Genomic DNA, 20,214 nt, shown 5'->3' on the forward strand with positions numbered 1-20,214 from the left:
ACAGCTCCGTCCATGAGTTCACAGAATCTGCAATCTTTGATGACAGATAACGGTCGGAGGTTGAAAGCAATCATTTTTGCGACTTGAGCGGGCCTGGTGACCTTCCTTCACATAGGAATCAATCCGCGCTTCACGGTTTCGGTTATTTTAGCGGATTTCCTTGCACTTGGAAGTAGCCCATTCGATGTCTTCATATTCTTTACCAACACCACGACAGTGCGAGTAAAGGAGATCACCCGTCAATGTAGCACCCTCAGTACGCTACGCTCCTGCTTTCGGTTTATAAACCACTTCGCAAGTTCGCATGATGCTGCTGATGCCCATATGGACACGAGATGCAGCACCGCTAGCGCCGCCATCCGAAACATGACGATGACGTTGACGATCGAGCAGATTACGTTTCGGGTCGGCATAAAATCCTATGCGTCACTACTCCTGTTCCATAACACGTTTCACTATATACCAATTTTCACGGATTTCTTGGTGTTGTCCACACTGCTGACATGAAAATGCTGCTGCCTCGTACTTGTGTCATATGTATGTGTGTGCGAATGAGAAGAAATGTAGGAGACAGTGTGAATGTGTGTCCCGTCAGTCAAATGAGGCCCTTGGCAAGTCACAGGAAAGCAGATCTTTCACACTTTAATACAATATAAGTAAGGTTCCAACTTTTCAGTGTTTTCATTTGGCAATGGTCTGATATGTTTGGGGAGTTTTCAATTTTTTCGTAAATTTGGCTTTTTCGGAAATGCACTTCTGAGAACCGCCAACAAACAGAACAATTTCCAGGATTTGAGGGCTCAGGATTTTTTCCAAATGAAAACACAGAAAAGTCGGAACCCTACATATAAGACAGTTTTCGTAAATGGGAACGGGCAATAGATATAAAACAAACTGCAGTACTGTAGTTCCATGTTCTGCCTTGTTTCAAAAGTTGTCTGTTGGCCTTTTTGCACACTTTACATCATGTTCCACTTCATGATTCACTTTCACAAGATATACACACAATGGTACCACAGTGAAATACCTCTCACCATTTGCCTTTCATGATGGACTTGTAAAAGCGAGATTTGGCAGCTGGGTGAGAAGAGAACATCTGAACTGAAAGGAGGACCACTAAGCATGTGATGGCCTCAACATGAAGTGGATATGTGAAGTCCCTAAAATGAATGAGAAATGACACCAAAATTAGAAAGACCTGGCTTACAATGTGTATGCCTACTTACAGAAGGGGCACATCGACCACAATCTCAACCAGCGCATTAATAAACTGTTCCAACAAGTCATCATGCTTTCCATCTGAAATATATGAGCACACCTTATGTTACTAGACAGGACTGCTGAGGACGTTTCATGTCACTCTGGAAAAGTCAGAACATAAATCTTTGAAAGTATTACAGCCAGAGGAAAGTGAACTGACCTTCACTGGAGGCATGAAACTGCTTTACGACATTATCTTCCGTAATGGTTACTATGAAGTACTTGGCAATACACTTTATGATGAAAAGTGCATTATATGTCTGCCAAATGAAGATGCTGCTGTAATGAAAGGACAAGTTTAGAATGCACAGGCTGGCCTTCACACATTAGAAGCACATATCCAGTGATAAGCTGGAATAATCGCAGTTGAACAAATCAGTGAAAAGTGAGCAAACTGTGTGATAACTGCCAAAGTGGCACTGCAGAGGTAGCTTCACATGTTAAGTTTTTCACTCATGCTGTGATAAAAATTTCACCGCACAGTTCTCTCACACCGATTATTCCGTGTGCTTGGCATGACAGCAATGAGAATAAAGAAAATGACCGCAAACTATTTCAACTAACAGCAATTCCGAAGCTCACAGTATGCCAGATAAAAGTAAGTAACAAAATGCAACCATCCCATGGCATAGCATACGAGAGAACAGTGTGGGGATTAGGGTTTGGAATCCCAAGTCCTTTTTACATTTCTAAGATTTTGGGATTACTAAAAGAAGATCCCGACATCCTGGGACAGGATCATGATTCTTGTGCAACTGTCCCCATGATGTTGTATACAACCAGGGGCGATGGGTTACTGTAGGGGTTACTGTTGACCCCTTGGATTTGTGAAGGGGGCGCGAAATTCCCATGGAGGTGAGGCTCCAAAGTGTTATCTCAGGTGCCGCACGCGAATAAAATGCCACAAATCCTTTTCCTGAATCTATCAAATTGCCACATAGTCAAGGCTTTGTCGGTTGGTTGGGTGTGTTGTATCCGTGTCTTGTTGGTTGTACCAGCCACTTCAACCACGGCCAAGAAATCGTTCTCATTACTGCGGAGAGTGAAGACGTTCCTAAGATCGTCAAATGGGGCGGAGACGGCTAAACCATGTGTGCATCTTGCACACCGACACAGAGATACTCGACATGCTTGACGACAACGCTATATGTAATAAAGGAATTCGTCTTGCAGAAGAGTTTTAGAGCAGGAGTATTTGGGATGCTGTGATACAGTCAGAAATAGGGCTTGTGTGGTGTGTTTTTGTTATTATTCTGTATACTGAAACGTTCATATGCAAGTAATGCAATATGCATTTAATCCATACAAGACGAAAACAATAAAGCATTTGCCACTTTTTGTCATTTAGACTGCCTTGAATTTTTGGGGCCCGGGCATGAATTGATGGTGGCGGTGGGAGATAGAAGGGGGCGTCGGTTGGGATCTGGGGTTCCCCTGAATTCAGGACGTTGCGCTGCCCCTGTATAAGACTATAACTACTTATGCGTCCACACTGTTACGAACACCAATACAACGTGCATTATCTACAGATTGATGTGTTTTGCTCTTGTCCTTTTCATTTCTCCATAGTAGCTATTGTGTTCTGGTCTGGAGTAGCAGCCTCTAGTTTTCTGGAACGGCAGTTTCCATTTTTGCTTTTCACTTTCAAATCAATGTATCGATGAAAATCAAAAGAAAAAAGAGAGAGAGAGAGGGACGCATGTCCACAATATTTTGTAATATTTTGCAATATTTGTTAGGGATTGTAAGAACCATCATGATTGTGCAGGAGTTTTAATGCCGCGCGATGGTTGTTCTTAGTTATGGGCTGAGTGGTGAGTTGAGTCAGCAGCTGATGTGTTTTTCATGTGTTGTTGCGTTGTGGACGATGCCATTGATTCAGTTTCTGATTGCAATGGATATTTTTCGCACAAGGGACGCCTGACACCAAATGTTCCCGGATTTTGGGACATAAAAATGTGCCGGGATCCCTAGATTGCAGGATCCCAACCCTAATGGGGATGTATCTGACACATAATGGCAAGGCATTATTCACACTTTTGTGAGGCTGCACTTTCGGTCCCTTAAACAGGCCCAGGCAAGTCTTTGCAAAGCTCTTTTTGTACATTAGTAGACCAACTTACTTTTCACACTGAGCTGATGCCTTGAGTTCTTGGGCTCGTGTCAAAAACACATGAACTAGAGCTCCAAAGTTACCCGAGGCTGCATTGTTGGTCAGCAGGTTATGAAGCAGCGGTTTGACACTTTCATCAAGGTACTCGCAGTCGCCCCTGCGAAAAAGAAAAAAATTGAGAACTGTTGATTGCACATTGCAACACTTTCTGTAGCTTAATATTTCCTATTCAAAAATACTAGAGCAAAAATGCGAGGTCTGGAATCTCAAACTTTCGATGTGAACCTTGATTGAGGTAAACTTACTTGGTCCTTGGTGGCTTAATGGTGAATGACAGCAACTGATTCCAGTACGGGTCATTTGGAGTAATAGAATCCTTGCCCACCAAGCGCTGCAAGTGCTCATTTTTAGTTAGGTCATGGAGAGTACTGGTCGTTGTTCCCATCGCTGAACCATCTGTGATTATGCAAGGTGGGAGGCGTAAGGCTCTTGTCAGTGAATTCTGGCACAGCTATGAACGACTTCTAATCCTGTTGGATCATTTTGACCCTTCTAATGTAAGATGTTTTTGCGTTCTTCAAGGAACAATGCTGTCAAACACTTTAAACCTCCCAACTAAATCCGCTACAAAATGTGCATCGATTCACGTTGAACTGCCGTGGCGCACCTTACTTGTCCTCGGTTTGTTTCAAGCTAATTATGTCATGAACTGCGCATGGAATACGACCGAACTCGATTGCTTGTTTATTTAATCTAATGCGCATAAAAAATAATAAAAAATGATGGGTGGTCCCTGTCCCTGCAAACTGGAAACATGCCTGCGGTCACGAATCTATCAAAGCTTGCGGCCGAAATATGTTTGAGAGACACGGAAATATGTGCAGCCATTGAGTTATTTTTTACCTGTGGCAGCGGTTTACCTATAACAGGCCGAAAAACGCATCACACCAAGTCACCCAACACACGGTTTCCAGCCAACTCAACCAACGCGCTGATGATGATGCTAAGCGCTACAACCACAACATCCGGTTCCTGCGTCGCTAGCAGCGCAGCGCCGGCAGCGCCGGGGCGCCGGTTTTGCACGAGAGGCCCTCGAGACATTACGAGACGTCGTAAGTTTGTTGCCGGCTCTGAGCTGTGTTTACTGTTCTGTTGCTGTGCGTAAATATTAGAACCGAAAAATGTCCCTTATCTTCGCTTCCATTGCTCGTCTGGGTACTACTCGTGCAGCAACATACAACTTCTGCAATGACAGCTTGCGCAGACGCATGATTCACATAGCTCCAAAACTTCTGGCTGCTGAAGTTCTTAAGCCTGCTCCGGCGTTCAAGGGCAAGGCTGTCGTGAACGGTGAATTTAAAGAACTCTCTTTATCTGATTACAACGGCAAATACCTGGTACTTTTCTTTTATCCCCTGGACTTCACCTTTGTGTGCCCGACAGAGATCATCGCGTTCAGTGACAGGGCTGATGAGTTCCGGAAGATCAACACAGAAGTTGTTGGGGTATCCGTAGATTCCCATTTCTCTCATCTTGCATGGATTAACACTCCCCGAAAGGAAGGTGGTTTAGGGAAAACGAACATCCCACTGCTTTCTGACTTCAACAAAAACATATCCAGGGATTACGGTGTCTTGCTCGAAGACGCAGGAATCGCATTGCGTGGATTGTTTATCATTGACCCCAAAGGCGTCGTTCGTCAAATCACTGTCAACGACCTTCCTGTTGGCAGATCAGTTGACGAGACACTCAGGCTCGTAAAGGCATTCCAATTCGTCGAGAAGCATGGTGAGGTGTGCCCTGCTGGATGGCAGCCCAACGCGCCAACTATCAAGCCGGACCCGAAGAACTCACAGGAGTACTTCAACAAGGTCAACTAAACGACGACGTACTTGAACAACTATGAGCAAGGGGTACCGCGAGTTTGGATCCTGTGTCCTGGATAGGAGTTACAACGCCTATGTTGGTTGGACAAATATCATGTTTTGGTAACAAGGCTGGCTTGTTTTCGTCATTTTATAGCAATAAAAACTGGTCTTCAGAAAAAACTGTTGAGTTAGTAGGTGCATTGTGATATGCCTAAATGTGTTGCAGTTTTTGAAGGATGGGAGTTAACCCAATTTGTAATCTGCTCCTACCTTTTGCACTTGCTTTCAAAAAACATGCCTAATCTACACCAATCTGATGACTGTGTCACTCATGTGTCAGCATCTTGAGCTTATGAGGAATGTATCACTTGGTGTATGGGGAGGGGGTTGAAACCAGCCCCCAAATGTTGTTTACGTGTTCTTGCCCATCGCTCATGCCTATCATGGAATTTATCCCTACAAGGTCTGTTTACCAACTCATGATGTGCTGCAGTCAGACTCTAACATTGTCTCCAGATTTGAAAGTTTCTGTAAAAATATAGGGTGCACACCTAGAAAGAATGCCACAAAGAACTCTCCACTTGTTACAGAGGAACAGGACAAGCACCAACCTGCAACCCTATGTGTAACATCATTAAAGGTAAAATAAATTTTTGTTGATAGTTCAATACAAGGTCACTAGCGAATAAACGGTGAAAAATGATATACAATGATTAAAATATATTCTGGGGCAGATGTCACCGTTACACAGTTGTGCCATCTAAACGGTGTGCAGGAGCATCATACTGCATTGCGCAGGAATACATAGGGCCGGTGACAATGCTTTCTTCAGGCACTGCCTCCTTGCCGCCTCGCCTAACAATGATATCTGAACGTAGGCAGAAACTCGCTATACGATATTTGTAAGGAATTGTTCTCGGCGTCGTGGATTGCGCAGAATTTCTTGTGCTCGCGGAGGACAAGTCCTAGAGACCTATTTTACTTGGACTTACCAAATATTATTGTCGATGTTGTGTTTGCAATGCTCCCATAACGCCAGTGGTAACGATTGTGTTTCGTAACTCGTATGAGTTGTAGTTTGGTCAGCTGCATGTTTTAGCTTTTTTATGTTTGATCTATGACTGTACTTTTTTTTTTTTTTTTTCTGGCTTCTGTGTGAAGGGTAACTGACTGCACTGTGTACCACCAAAAAGGACTTTGGCTGTGAGTGAACACTTGAGAAATAAATTAAAACTTGCAAAGTATGATGACATATTGGATACAAATTTTTCATGAGCTATGAGAGCAGCATAGATACCGTTTTTGCATGCTTTAATAATTGGCCGGCTTTGGATAATGAATAGTTCCAATTTTGCTATCCCTCATTTCGCTGAAAACCAATACTTAAAAAGGTAGTGCGCTTTAGGTAATTAGTCATCTAGTTTAGTTCCCTCACCGACCGAATGTCTGCCTTGCTGTATAATTGCCTGCAAAAATGCATGTGTGCTGCTCTGATGGCTTTTTAACGACAGAATTTTAAACCAAATAAAAAAAAAGCGCTTTTTCGCGCGCAATGTGCGAAGCAGTGACAGCGACACTCATTTTCGCGTAGTGGGATGGAATGTTTTCACGCTTGTGTTCAACACACACATACGCAACTGTTTTCACACTTGATTTATTCAAAGAGCGACAAAAGAACTTTATCGTCAGTGAAGTACGTCGGAGTGGCCAGGCACTGCAACGTCGCACACACCTTGAAGTTCTCCACTCGTTCACCGGGCAACTGGTTGCCCAGGAGTTCGTGATGTTGCGCGCGTGCCACGCTGGTCCAAGTCCACGGTCGTACACTTTGCGCGCGTATAGAACTCGATAATGAGGAACTTCAAGTGAATGATGGCAGTTGAAGAAAAGGTACAAGCAGTGGGATTTGAATTCACACCTTCTGATCGACGGTCAGAGATGTGGACGCTCCCTAAAAACCACAACTTTTGTGTATTCCATTGATTATACAAATCTTAATAGTGCCCATACAGTTTATTGGTAGTTGCGATATTGAGGTCGATGGTTGTAGTCCCTCATTTTCTCGATATGGTGCCTCACACAACTGTTCCCGCTCTCTTTCGTGTACCACCATCATCATTCGCCACCTTTTTTCACCCTTTGACCTCACCGGGCCACCCAATCAGAGCAAGCTGGTCGCAGCGTTACCCAAATACTTCACCCCCATCCCCGGCAGAGAATCATTCATTTCTAGTGTTGGGATCCGGGACATCCGAGTCTTTGGGAGTGAGGGGGTAATAAGTTTGGGTTTAATATGGGAAGCTGTCTTTGGAAGAGAAACTTGGCCAAGTTGACCGTGAAGCGGTGACGAACATTGCCGTATCAGTCTCATATACACGTACGTTTCCGGATGCACAAGAAAGAAGGCAAGTCGGCACCCCATCAGAAAAGCGTCGAAAACATCTGGAGGCTTGGAAAAGTACAAATAGTCCTACGCTTTATTCGTGCGCGTCTTTAAACGGAGGTAACAGAAGTACTGTACAGGTTTTCACTGGTAGGTGCACACATAATCTTAATCGACGATGCTGATTGGAAAGAGTACGCAGAAGAGATCTCCATTGATTCCAGCCAGATGCAGCTTGGCTGTCGCGTTGATCTGTAAAACAAAGAAGTTGCCAGTAAGTGCTTATGCACGAGACTTTGCGCGCAGTCACGTGAGTCATGCCAGACAGGTAAATGTCATCTCGCATGACAACATCACAACGGAAGTCCACCTGTCGTTTGCATTTTTTCTTTCTTTTTTTTCCTTAGATTTATGCCTGACCTTTGGATAGAATGGTTGTATCTTGAGCTTGTAAGTGAATGCGTTGCTCGAGCCTTTCTTTAGTGGACACGTGAGTCCCTTGTTCTTGCAGCCATCGGAATCGGCGCCCGGTAACGGAAGCTCCACATTTTTTAGCTTAGCGCTGATGCCCACTTTCACAGAGGTTGTGTCCTGATCTGCATAGCAACCACCAAATTATGAACGCGAACCACATAGACATGAACAAAGGGCATAATTGATACAATTACAGCAACTCCCAAATAAGTACCCGATGCTTTTAGTTCTACTTCCTCCATTCCAGAGGCTCGGTGAAAGTAGATGGTGGTGGTGGTGGTGGTACGATGTACAGAAAGGAAGAGGAGTCTCCGTTGTGAAAAGGGGAGAAGGGGGAGTAGAAAAAAAGGATAGAGAGAGAGAGAAAAGAAGGAGAGAGAGTAAGAAATGTAAAAAAAGAGAAATTAGAAAAGTAGAGGGAAAGAAATTAGTAGAGAGGAGGGGGAGGGAGAGAGAAGGAGAAAACGTAGATTGAGGCAGAAGCCTCCAGGTAAGGGAGTTGCCGGTATTTCGAACAGAGATTGTTCGAAATATCGGCGGCTACCGAGATTAAGCTTCTGTCTCAGTCCACGTGTCTTATTGTTGTACACGAATAATTGAAAGCTACGTAATGAGTAACGTAATAGTCTATGCACTTACTAGACGTGAATGGGATGTTGATGACAGCTACGTCTCCACGTTTGACGGCACAGGGCTCAGCGTCGCAGGGTGTCATATCTACTCGCTTGACATCACCTCCACCTATTGAATTAGACATTTCATGAATCTTCAGTGAAGTCGCAAGCAGACACAGCAGTACTTTAGCCCATGATATACCGAATGCGATGCAACAGGAAGTCTCAGTTAGAAACACGAAAGAATGAGCAGAAGAAGAAAATGATACTATATATGTAGTCGTGTTCAGCCCGAGAACGGCTCCGGCGCTGAACTAGAACTTTATGATAATATGAAAAATAACCTTCGTGAAAAGGAAATATGGCTACAGAAGGAATTCTATATATAACGCTTCGAACGCTATGTTCGCCTCTGGTTGTCAGGGAGAAAAATATGCACCAGGCAATGCCGTCCTTAGCCTGACCCCGACTATATATATAGAGAGAGAATACATGTCGAAAACTAGTCGTTTTGGCCCAAACCACGTGGTACAAACGAGTCCTCATATTCCCCTGTTAGTAGTATACTACATATTTCAGCAAGAGCAGTAACGAGGGTGTTCACAACTTGACGTCTCCACCAATTAAAGGGGCTGCGTCCCAAACTATGCCAAAGAATCGTGACATACAACTATTTGCATCCGTGTCAACCTGCATTATAAGATTTACTGGAAAGCAGGTGGCTTAAACCCTCCTGTCCTCCACTCCTTCCTGCTGTCCTCTCTCCATTTGTCCGAGTGTGTACGCTGCTCATAGCCGCAGTTGCTTCATGGAATCAAATAAATAAATAAGACATAACACTCCGTCAGTAATGCAGCGCGAGATATAGGTCACGCTCTGGCTCCTCTGGTGCCAGATCCTGACGAGCACTTGCGTTGAAGGGTTCATATCTGGCCCGGTACGACACGTCTTCGCGTGCCCTGTTCGCAGACGTGTTTCGGTTAAATCTGAGGGCGGCTGGCTTTACATACTTGGCGCTCAAGAGGAAAACAACAACGTATAAGCGCCGAGAAGGAGGGCGAGAAACAGTAAAGATAACATTTCCGCCTATTCTATCACGCGTGGCCATCAAGCAGGCAGCATAACTAATTTCACTTGGGAAGTGTGAGTGTCCCTAACGCTAACTCCGATAAGCCTTCGTTGAGGTGATTTGGATAACCACGTGCGGGGTCATCGTTTCTTCAGCGGTTATCGTTACTTTGCACGAATGAAGTCAGCAAAGTGACCAATAACTGCTGTCGATTGTTCAGTCAAAAAGAACGATTAACCAGCAGCACCATATGTACACCCCATGGCTGAACTTGACAATTGCACCACAACAAAAGCTACCCCGCTATCTGAATACTGGAACAACAATAGTAAAGGGCAACTAAAAGCTAACCAAGACATCGAAAAACGCCAGAACATCACCTGTTGGTTCCTTTTCCTCCTCCCTTTCTTTTATTACTTTTAGAAAGAAATAGATTCATTCGTGATTACATTATAATTATGGAATGAAGAAGTAGTATTCGACGGAAGGCAATAGAGAGCCTGTAGTCTTTCTGCCGTTACTATGTGCTTATTGAACACACTTCAACCCTTGATGGTATATGGTGAGAGTATATGGTGAACTACGATGATACATGCGCGAGATCATATCTACTGTCAGGCTATAGCGTCCTGCAGACCGATGACGAGGCTGCCTTCTCTGTATGGTGTCACGGAGCAATGCGCCTCAGAGATCCACCACCACCACCACCGCCTCAGAAATCGAGGTATGCTGTTTGGTTTGTGCCTATACAGGGTGTTTGCTCTAACGTGTCCAGAAATTATATTGGAAGTGGTACTTTTCTGCTACTTGAGTAAGAAACAGGTACTGCTTCACTAATAGCACATGTTTCTTAGTCAAGTAGCTGAAAAGTAGCGCTCGTTTCTCTTTTATCGCTCGCTTTAAATAAAATTTCGGGACACGTTAGACCAAACACTCTGTGTATGTATATACTCCGATTTCAAAGAAATACCAGTACGACCCATATTCCTTCCGCGGTACAGGCAAAGAGTTCGGTTGAGCTGACAAGACTCTGGGTGTGGTCTGCACTCCGGCAGACTTGTACGCAACTTGAATACTCTACTCAATTAAGTAACTGTATCTTAAATACGTTTGGCAATAACTTGGTGTCTGACAATCTAATTCGGAATTTAGTAACTTAACTTCAATACTTTTCGAGTACTTTGAGTCCCGCTCTTGAGCGGGACTCAAAAGTTTTTCTCAAAATTTTTCTCCGGGACGCCGGTCTCCTCTCTACCCTATATGATGTGCCTGCGCACCAGTGAGCTGTATGTGTGCTTTTGTGTGCTGTGTTTTTGCCTAACGTCCTGTTGGTGTTGTCTCACTGACTGCACTGACTATTGACCCCTATTCAGCGTCGTTCATCATCTCATCATCAGGACACATCTCATCCTGTACATTGTGCCTTGGGGTAGTGGGCCGCACCTCATGTGGCGAATTTACCCATTCATCATCATTAATTTATCTGTTGTCGTTGTTGTTGTACTCTTGCCCACAAAGTATACTCACTTTCATTTACTTTTATTTTTTTTTTCCGAGAAACGGGAGGGTCGAGAAAACTTCGTGTGTTTTGGCTAAATGCAATGCTCTTACATTCACGTACATTACATCTCAGATATTCCGGGGTACCTAATCTGCGGCGTAGCCTACCTTCTGCGGCGTAGCCTGCAAAGCGGGAGGCGCCTTTGGTTTAATAGATATACATGGGATGATGTGATGATGTGAAGGGCATGTTCGTGAATGCTCGGTGTCTGGAGAAGGCATGGGAGAGGACGGGTGTTTCACACAGTCACAGCGAGTGAGGATGGCTACAAATGTTCACAACTGAAACAGACAGTTGATTAATACAATAGATGTAGTTTAAGGTAGCTTGCTGGGTCTCTTTCGTTTTGTGCCTCTTCCTCCTCCTATGAGCACAGCATCCGGTACTGATCCGGTATTCGCATGAGCGACCTCATCGGCCGAAACGTCTGCGATAGGAGAGAGAGGAAGAGAGCATGCACCAATAATGCACCGCGGGAAAGCAATCCGAACGAGAATACGTTGAAATCTTCACTTTGTTTTTATTTGTTCGATAGTAAATTTCACAAATAACAATAACTTGACGGTAACTTGGAAGTAACCTTTAGTATTCTACTGAAATACTTTTCAAGCTTGAATATTTTGTACTCTACTCAGTTATTTATTTATTCATTTCTTTTTTTTTTTTTTTTGCATGGTACTCAGCAACTTCTATACTTTTTTTCAGTACCTTGTACAGGCCTGGTCTCTGCATAAGTCTGACACATTATTCGGAATATTGTGCGCGTATATCGTTTCTTATCGAAAAAGGCTACGTGCACAGCTTTTCACTTGAGGAACCATTGGGCTTCAAGGAAACACCAGAATATGCACCAGTAGGACGCCAGAATAGACAGTCGTCTGTTTCCTTTCGATATTGACACCTGCGATATATTTGGACGTGGAACCTGGTACAGGATACCCTCATACTAAGCACTGAATGAAGTGTACTGTAAAAGTAGAAATTTTCGCGAGGACTTAATTTTCGCGAATTTCGTGATCGAACTTTTTTCGCGAAATGAAGGTTCCGCGAAATACTAGCGAGATGAAAAAGTATGGGCATTGCATTCGCGGCGATATCAGCTCCACAAAGACAAATCGACTTACTTGACGATCTTTATTCTCACAAATTTGTTCTCTTCAAACGCTGCTATAATTGAAACGCCACTTCACCATCTGTAGTTTATACTGTATCACTTGGCATTGCAGATACATGCTCTCATACAAAACCAGCACGTATGTCATTGTCACGGGATTGGAGTTCACGGTAAGCCTTTTAAGTCAGCTGGCTTGCAGGGCTTTATGACACTGCCGGCAGTATCATGAACTGATCTGAACTGAACATGATCTCTATGATCCCGCGATTTCCGCTTCCGTCCGCTTTCATGCGAATTCGCGAAATTAATGTCCCGCGAGATATTCCCGAAACGCGCTTCCACACGAATTCGCGAATATTAAGGTCGCGAAATTAGCCACTTTTATTACTCGGTGCAGCTCTGGAAATGTCCATGCAGGACACAAAGTTGCTAAGCTGTCCCTGTCTCATGTTCCTTATGGTCAATAAATTACAATTACAACACACCGCTGCGATCAGGGTGTCCCCTTGATTGTGTGATTTGGCCAGCATAATCGGGCAATAATCAACCAATTCCGGCTGGCATGACGACTCGTGTCAAAAGTGATGCAAGGCTATGAGGCTCGTGAATGCATTCTTTGAAATCTTGCAATACTTCCAAATCAAAAAGAAGGTGCACAGGTGACATGAAACGTGACTATAACTTACCGCATTTTTCGATTTTGATGTCGCGTGCCTCGGAAAGCAGGATGATTGTCAAAAGGTAGACGACAGCCAAGTTTCCCATTGCGTTCGTCTCTTCAGTGAGCTACATGTAATGAGTGACACTTTCTGCTCGTGTAGCGTGTCGAACATGACACTAACGGTGGGCTCGTCGCTGCTCCCTTATGAATACTGCTCTCCTTCCTCCTTTCCCGCTTCCGCGCTCGCTCAACCTCCTGATGTGGGTAAGGAGGCTACAAGTTGTCTCATGCACACATCAGCCATCAGCGGCTCGAAAAGCAAGATTGGCATACCACACTGTTTCACTGGTTGTCAAGTTTCTCCACCCATCGCCGCTACATGTATTTGTTGTGGCTGTTCCACTCGAGAGTTTCCTAGCCTCAGTTGACAAGCACACAGTACGATCGACCAAACCGCAGTTGTGATGACCCCTTTAAACCATACCGACGTAAGCGCTCAAGTGTTCTTTGCAGGGCAGAGTAAACAGTGACTCCGGGTAACGCTATGCCAAAACAACAGCTTTTACGTGGTGCTTCGCTTAAAAGCGGCTTTTAAAAAATAAATAAATAAAAAGCGAGATAGGATACGAGATTCGAGTACAGTTTGTTTTTCTGCCTTGTAGTAGGACTCAAGGCACGAATGTCGGCACAGCTCCCCCTGAAGCCGGCCCAGGACGCACAGTAGCCCCTCGTCCCCCCACTCCTACTGCTGTCCTTTCTCCGTCTGCCCACGTCTGTACACCGTTCATAGCTACAGTTGCTTCGCGGTGCTAACGCGGAATAAAAAAAAAGAAGTAGGACACGAGCCATCAAATCGCGACTTTTATATCACTATCACGTCATTGACGTAACGTCAACATTGGCTGCAGTTTTGTGCGCTATGTTATAGCGGTTCTTCCGAACTTGACATTTTCTTCGAAATACGAAGACGAACAGTCACTGTTCGAAATATCGACGTCTCTGGTCTTAAGGCTCTTCCCCTAATATTTCCCAACCGGTTCGCTGGATCTTCTACCCCTCTATACGTGATCTACCGCCGTTACCGTGTGCTGAGATTTCAGTACATATTTAAGATACTTTAGGTGACCAAATTAGTCCACGAAAAAGAAAAAGCGGAGTGATACAGGGTGTATTTTTCTTTTTTCGGGGAAGGAAAGACGGGTCTGCAAAAATGCGCGAAAAAAAAAAAAGGTGTTCCTTTACGAATATTTTGCGGACGATCTACCCAGCGGATTTTTGTTCTGAAAACGGCTGTATCAGGTGACCGAAAGGAACAGATGTTCTCCTTAGGAGAACTTCGTAGCTTTTATAATTAAAAAGTTAATTAACGATTTTTATATAATTAGTCATTCGACGGTTGAGCAACAGCTGGCCAAGGACGTCCGCCGGCCCAGAGATGATAGAAGTGAAAACAGGATGTCTATAGCCCTTATAGTGTCTTTATGAAAAGTCTGTATCAAAAAAAAAAAAAAAACACCCTGTAGAGTATTTATAGTGTTTAGGTGCTGCGGGCATAGCTTTCTAAATATACCACACAACGCACGCACCACGCGTTTTTTTTTTTCTATAATCAAACTCAAACTCAACAACGCAGGAAAGTTGAAATGTTTGATACTTCTTGGGAACAAAACGCAATTGTGACTCAACGACATCCTGCGTGTCTCCGAGTCAAAGTGCGGACGGTCAACTTATTCTATGGAGAAGGACAGGTGTGGTGATCTCGTAATCTGCCCTCCCTATTATGACTCATGTATAAGAATTTTTCCTCAGTGAGTCGTACGTGCACAATCGAACTGAACTGAGACTTCTAACAGCCTTCTGAAGGCTCTGACTCAAACTCTGTAAACTGTATACTGACCGTGAAGGAATGACACAGTACCTGTGCAGGCATCTGCACGTAAAATTTGCACAACCTGCAAGTCGGCCTATGAACATTTCAGATGTAATTTGAACTGTATATGCAGAGGCGTTTAACGAAGGGGTTTGAAGAGAGAGAGATGGCGTACGGCAGTTCGTGCGTGACGCGCGCGGGCGGTTCCGAACGTTTCAAGAAAGTGTTACTTTCAAGTAGGTTGATCTTGGTTTGCGACCGTTCTCGTACATGGTTTTACCTGTCTTGTGCATGCGGGTCTTACATGTTGGAACATTTTCACGAACTTCATAGCTTCACTTGCAGACGCAGCAATGTGGGTAGAATGCTGCGAAAGAAAACTCATCGTCAGTTCATTATATACCGCATTCAGATGTTTGTCTATGTGTATTCTCCACCCTTCGAGAAGGAAAAAATTGAAAATATTTATCGGAAATAGTATGCTACGATGTACGACATTGAAAACCACGAAACCACGGGGTTATGTTACACTCGTCAATGACTTACCCCCGCCTTACGATACGACGCGTACCTGCCGTACTTGCTACGTCCTCGATTACTATCCAGGTAAACCAAAAGAAACATCGGCGATGATGCATGCATTTCCGGCCTGGGGAGATGAAGGGCGGGAGACACAAAGTGCTCTGCGGCCTCAACGGAATCGTTTCGTGCAAAACGCACTTGTGGAGTTCAAGACAAGGATTCTTGAGGAATTCAAAGACAGCATTCTTAAACAGAGTACCGGACATCGAATTCTGTTAGTAACTTCCGGCTCGTAGTACCGCTTTCACACTGGTACGTATAGTCAATGTGCTGCAGCGTGTTACTCACCTAATGCATTACTTACAACAAGAGTGGCTAAAAGGCCTCCGGCCTGCTAGAAAGTGTCTCATACGAACGATAAACCAACTTCACGTTTCTGCTCTGTGGATTACCGAACTTACCCCTCATTATTGTTTTCGTCAACACATGCTCTGTCGATGCTGTTTCCTTGTTCTAAAGGCACGTGCGAACATGGCTTGCGTGCCAGAGTATAGTAACGCTAACGTTCGTTTGCTTGAAAATCCCAGGTCTCGTAGCTGATTTCAGCCTTGAAGTTTCACGATATCAGAAGGTGGAGTATGTTGGAGGCGCTTGTGTTTTTAATTCTTCTTCTTCTTCTACCAACGAGATAATGGCCGTGAGCCACTAAGGGAGATTGGCCAGGACAATTCATTTGCGAGTGATGCGCGAGCTATTCTCTAATGACGGAATTTTCAAACTTGGGGGATTTTCTTCCTAACCTCTGAAAAAATAAGAAAGAAATCTACAACGAGAAGTCTTGGAAAACATAAAAAAATATCTTGTAAATATCTCTCGGAAACTTGCGTTCCTGCCTGCATCGATGGAGGTGTTCACACCAGGAGTACGAACTAGAACTGCACCATATTATTAACAGCTGTTTCTGAACTAAACCGAACCAAAATTATATTTCTTACAAGTGAATCTAACCGTAACTAAAACAAACAAAGGGTTGAAGGGATTACAGCTTCGCAAAAAAGTTCAGGTGTCATTTGCTTTAACGAAGCAATCAGCATCTATGTAATGCGGTGAACTCCATCGTTGCCTAGAGGTAATTCGCCGTTGGAGTCACTGAAAATGGTACCTTATCTAATGGCACTACTAAGGGCATCAGGGCATTTTGAGGCCATTTCAGCCACTTCCCAGGTCTGCTTTGAAAACGTCCAGCGCATAGGGTTTTTTCCTTTTCTGTGAATCGTGCTTTCCCCTCAAAGTAGACATGGAAACACAGATGGCATGCAAATTTTCTTCATTAAGGGGAAGCTTGATGTTGCAACACTGACAGCATGATCGGACGCAAGCGATTATGTAGAGGAATACCAGGATTCCGAGATGTTCACGTCGCCATAGGTGGTCGTGGCACAGATATCGTTGTCTGCAAGTCCCCCAGCATGACAGTGAGCGTTTAGGGGAGGCAGCGTCTCATTCTTTTTGTGAATATTTCGTTTCACAGCTGTAGCTTTTTCTCCTAACTTCAGATATTAACAGACGATACGATAAATAAAAGACGAAAAGCGCCGAATCCTCGGAACATAACAAACTCAGAAAAATATCCTACGAATATGCCAAAAATAAACTCCGAAGACCCGGAACCGTAGAACTTATGAGACAGGCCAGTTTCCCTTCATGGTAGCTAGGACGTATAGGAACGCGCAATAATATATACGATACATATGCACGTACTATAACTATATTTCTATGTATCTGTGCTCTTCATATAACTATAATTCCGCTTTCATCAACCTTTATCAACTTTCCTTTTATCATGCCGTTTCAACAACTGCGGCATGCAACTGGGCGTGTTCGTCCTTCTGTCTTTCTTTGCCTCATCAGTAGCTATGCGGTAGTAGAAACACTTCTCACAACTTAGCTGAGGATCGACAACAAAACAAGGAAGTTCTTAAAATATACCATCTTGGCCCGGAGAACACGATGTGAAATTTAATTGTGGGACCACCGCATCACGATTCAAGGCCAATGATATATCATGCCAATGGATGCCATGAAAGCACACAAGACACCAACATGGCACGGCTGAGCAGACCAAGCATAATTGAGCTGTGCGCGGGTGCAGTCATATTCGCGGATATCCGCACGACATCTTTGTTTGCGGACAGAAATACAACGCGTTGAAATTCGCGCGGATAAAAGACGCGTGCCTCTGCATGGAGTGCGCGCAGATATCTGCATTTTAGCAGCAAATGAGCGTTCCCTATTACGACGCCCCATAGGTGTAAAAAATCACGTCGAAATGTGTAATCCCTAGAAATTTCTGTGCCTTTATAGTTGATATTATTGCACAACTGTGGACGTACATAATGTTTCTGAGAAATTTGTATGCTGAAAAGTAGAACCCCTTGTAACGTAACATTTTCGCCCTGCAGCCTTTTTTCTCCTACAAAAGCGACGGCTGCTGATGTGCTCGATATCGTCGCGGACGCGGATGAAGGTACACCTTTTTCAACTAGAACGGTTGCGGATGCAGTCGCTTATCCTACACGCCCGAGTACTGTCCGGATGCTGATGCTGTCAATATTATTCGCGCTCGCCTGTAACCATGCCTTGCAATCCGGCCCGGTTTCCCCGAAGCAAAACGAGGTGATATCTAACAGCGTAGACAGGCGGGGAAGTTGGTGTAGTACATCCTTCAACTAAGCAGCAAGAAACAAGGACAAGAAGACGAACAGAGTGACTGGTATGTGATGTGTGACAGGTGATATGTACACACACATACCTGTACAAGGTGCCCGGAACAAAAAATGCCCAAAAGAAAAATGCCCTGAGATACAATCCAAGGGAGAAGTCAGCTCGTGTTATGCAGTCGAGTTCTTTAGCTTTCGCTATTCAGCAGGGGCCTGCGGGTGATGCATTGTGCACAATGGAACAGCTGAGTTGCAGTATTCGAATGAATTGGCACAAGTTAATGCCCTCCCTGTGTGCGCTGGTACAGGTGGAAACACAGCCGAGTACTATATATTCGAGATAGGACAGATTCAAGTCTGTGCCATCATTGTTCCTTCGGGCGTGTTATTGTGTTCGTAACAATGACGTTTCTATATTCTCACTCTAAAATTTGGAGTTGTACGACGCCTATACTAGACCAAACGAGACCTACATGACCATCGCTTTGAAACAATCCCCTGGGAAGTTTGCAGTACATAGGGTGTCCATCCAAAACGATACATAAAAAAAAAGAAAACGAGAGAGAAAAGAGGCTATGGCGCCTGGAATCGATATCGAAAAGCCATATCGTGCGTTACGTTAATCGTACTCATGCTTCAGTATTTTCCCTCGATGTTCTTAGAAATTACTTCGCAAGATGTGAAGATCGTTTTACAGATTTAGCCCATGCATCCATCCATTCCATTACAAGCTTTAGCTTACAAGCATTCTTCAGAAAGTCTTATCAGTAATTGATTATAGCAGAAATTAACCATTGACAAGCTTGTCTGACATCTTCAAATTGATGGTGTGGGTCTGCCTGGTACTGAACAGCTAGCAGCTGTGAAGAACATCAAATGTGAGCGTGCGTGCTGCGCCCTCGGTGCATAAACACACACACACACATAAAGATACGATGACGAGTTGGGGCAGATGCCGGCCAGCAGGCTGGGCGCTGTCCCAGTGCCATTTGTAGATAGTGGGATATGATGATGGAGATGAGGATTCTGGTGATCAAAGTAGGGTGGAGAGGCCTGTTGATGACAGAAAATCCCAAAGGTGACGGAGGACTTGGTGCATATGAACGCCACTGTACCATGGCCCCAGCACCTTGCCTATATGGTAAAGGGGAGGAGGAGTGTCGTTGGGAGGAACCCGAGAGGTCTGCCTGCCTGATTAGGCGGCATGTTTCTCGGGAAGGGAGAGGTGGTGGAGAGGAGGAGAGGAAAGGGTGAAGTGGAAGACCGAACGGCATCCGCTCGGGGGGAGGATAGCTGCGTCCATGGGCCGACTTCAGGGGAACTGTGCCGGCATATGCCTATTACACATCTGAGGGAAACCCAGGAAAAAACCCAGACGGCACAGCCGGCCCGCGGATTCGAACCGCGGACCTCCCAGTCTCCAAGCGCACGCGTTACCGCTGCGCCACCGGAGCTGGTAGGGTAAAGGGGCGGTGGTCGATTGCATGCATTCCGTGCTGCAAAATCTCGCGCTCCCGCTGGTAGTCAGGGCGGTCCATAAGTAGGTGGCGCAGGTCACTGCGCACACTGCATGATGCACAAAGGTCCGATGGCGCACGGCCAAGGCACTGCCTCATAACTGGGGTGAATGCAACATTCAGCCGCATACGGTGAAGAACAGCATAAACAGCTTGTCCCATGAAGCATGCATTTTAATGTACAAATGCTTTAACGAGGAGCCAGTGCTTTGGGTAAGGACAATAACAATGTAATGCAGCTCTGAGAGGAGAAAAAGGAACGACATCCAAAACCGTGGACGTTTTCCTCCACGAAGTTTGCACACAGTATTACATTTCGTAGCTTTCTATTTTCGGTGCTGTGATATAAGTAGGGTTCTGCGTTTTCGGTTTCACTCGAAAAACATCGAAAATCATACGCCGATTTCATTATTCGGGTATGGGCCTGTTGCGCTCAAGTTTGCCCGGCGACGCGAGCGCCAATCGGGA

At 44.7% G+C, this 20,214-nt stretch overlaps 3 protein-coding genes across 5 annotated transcripts in view; 1 reads left to right on the forward strand and 2 right to left on the reverse strand.

Annotated features, from left to right (window-relative positions):
* LOC135385913 (dymeclin-like) overlaps nucleotides 1-20,214 on the reverse strand; it is a 125,458-nt gene that overhangs the window by 12,969 nt on the left and 92,275 nt on the right. Inside the window, exons 2-7 of one of the 3 annotated variants that reach the window (XM_064615537.1) lie at nucleotides 4,277-4,341; nucleotides 3,679-3,829; nucleotides 3,384-3,530; nucleotides 1,421-1,536; nucleotides 1,227-1,299; nucleotides 1,035-1,160 (exon numbers count right to left, since the gene is read on the reverse strand). In XM_064615537.1, coding sequence (XP_064471607.1) covers nucleotides 1,035-1,160; nucleotides 1,227-1,299; nucleotides 1,421-1,536; nucleotides 3,384-3,530; nucleotides 3,679-3,818 — 602 coding nt within the window. In that variant the 5' untranslated portion in view covers nucleotides 3,819-3,829; nucleotides 4,277-4,341. Of the gene's footprint in view, nucleotides 1-1,034; nucleotides 1,161-1,226; nucleotides 1,300-1,420; nucleotides 1,540-3,383; nucleotides 3,531-3,678; nucleotides 3,830-4,040; nucleotides 4,242-4,276; nucleotides 4,342-20,214 lie in introns of those variants that run through there. The other 2 variants (XM_064615535.1, XM_064615536.1) reach the window with 2 other exon arrangements.
* LOC135385915 (peroxiredoxin-2-like) lies at nucleotides 4,447-6,485 on the forward strand. The gene has a single exon (XM_064615538.1). It carries the CDS (start codon nucleotides 4,555-4,557, stop codon nucleotides 5,251-5,253), a length of 699 nt encoding a protein of 232 aa, XP_064471608.1. The 5' UTR covers nucleotides 4,447-4,554; the 3' UTR covers nucleotides 5,254-6,485.
* On the reverse strand, nucleotides 7,701-13,302 carry LOC135385911 (mite group 2 allergen Gly d 2.02-like). Its single transcript, XM_064615532.1, has 4 exons — nucleotides 13,143-13,302; nucleotides 8,738-8,839; nucleotides 8,045-8,220; nucleotides 7,701-7,876 (listed from the first exon to the last, which is right to left on the reverse strand). The coding sequence occupies exons 1-4, from the start codon at nucleotides 13,219-13,221 to the stop codon at nucleotides 7,793-7,795; spliced, it is 441 nt and encodes a 146-aa protein (XP_064471602.1). The 5' UTR covers nucleotides 13,222-13,302; the 3' UTR covers nucleotides 7,701-7,792.

The sequence above is a fragment of the Ornithodoros turicata genome, chromosome 2, assembly GCF_037126465.1.
Source record: "Ornithodoros turicata isolate Travis chromosome 2, ASM3712646v1, whole genome shotgun sequence".
In the NCBI taxonomy this organism is placed as follows: domain Eukaryota; kingdom Metazoa; phylum Arthropoda; class Arachnida; order Ixodida; family Argasidae; genus Ornithodoros; species Ornithodoros turicata.

Excerpts from the sequence above, each read along its gene's own strand:
- LOC135385911 (XM_064615532.1), bottom strand. The coding sequence starts at position 13,221 with ATGGGAAACTTGGCTGTCGTCTACCTTTTGACAATCATCCTGCTTTCC. Across the intron at positions 8,840-13,142 it reads CATCAAAATCGAAAAATGCG|GTGGAGGTGATGTCAAGCGA; the intron begins GTAAGTTATAGT and ends CTAATTCAATAG. Across the intron at positions 8,221-8,737 it reads CAACATCCCATTCACGTCTA|ATCAGGACACAACCTCTGTG; the intron begins GTAAGTGCATAG and ends GTTGCTATGCAG.
- LOC135385915 (XM_064615538.1), top strand. The coding sequence starts at position 4,555 with ATGTCCCTTATCTTCGCTTCCATTGCTCGTCTGGGTACTACTCGTGCA.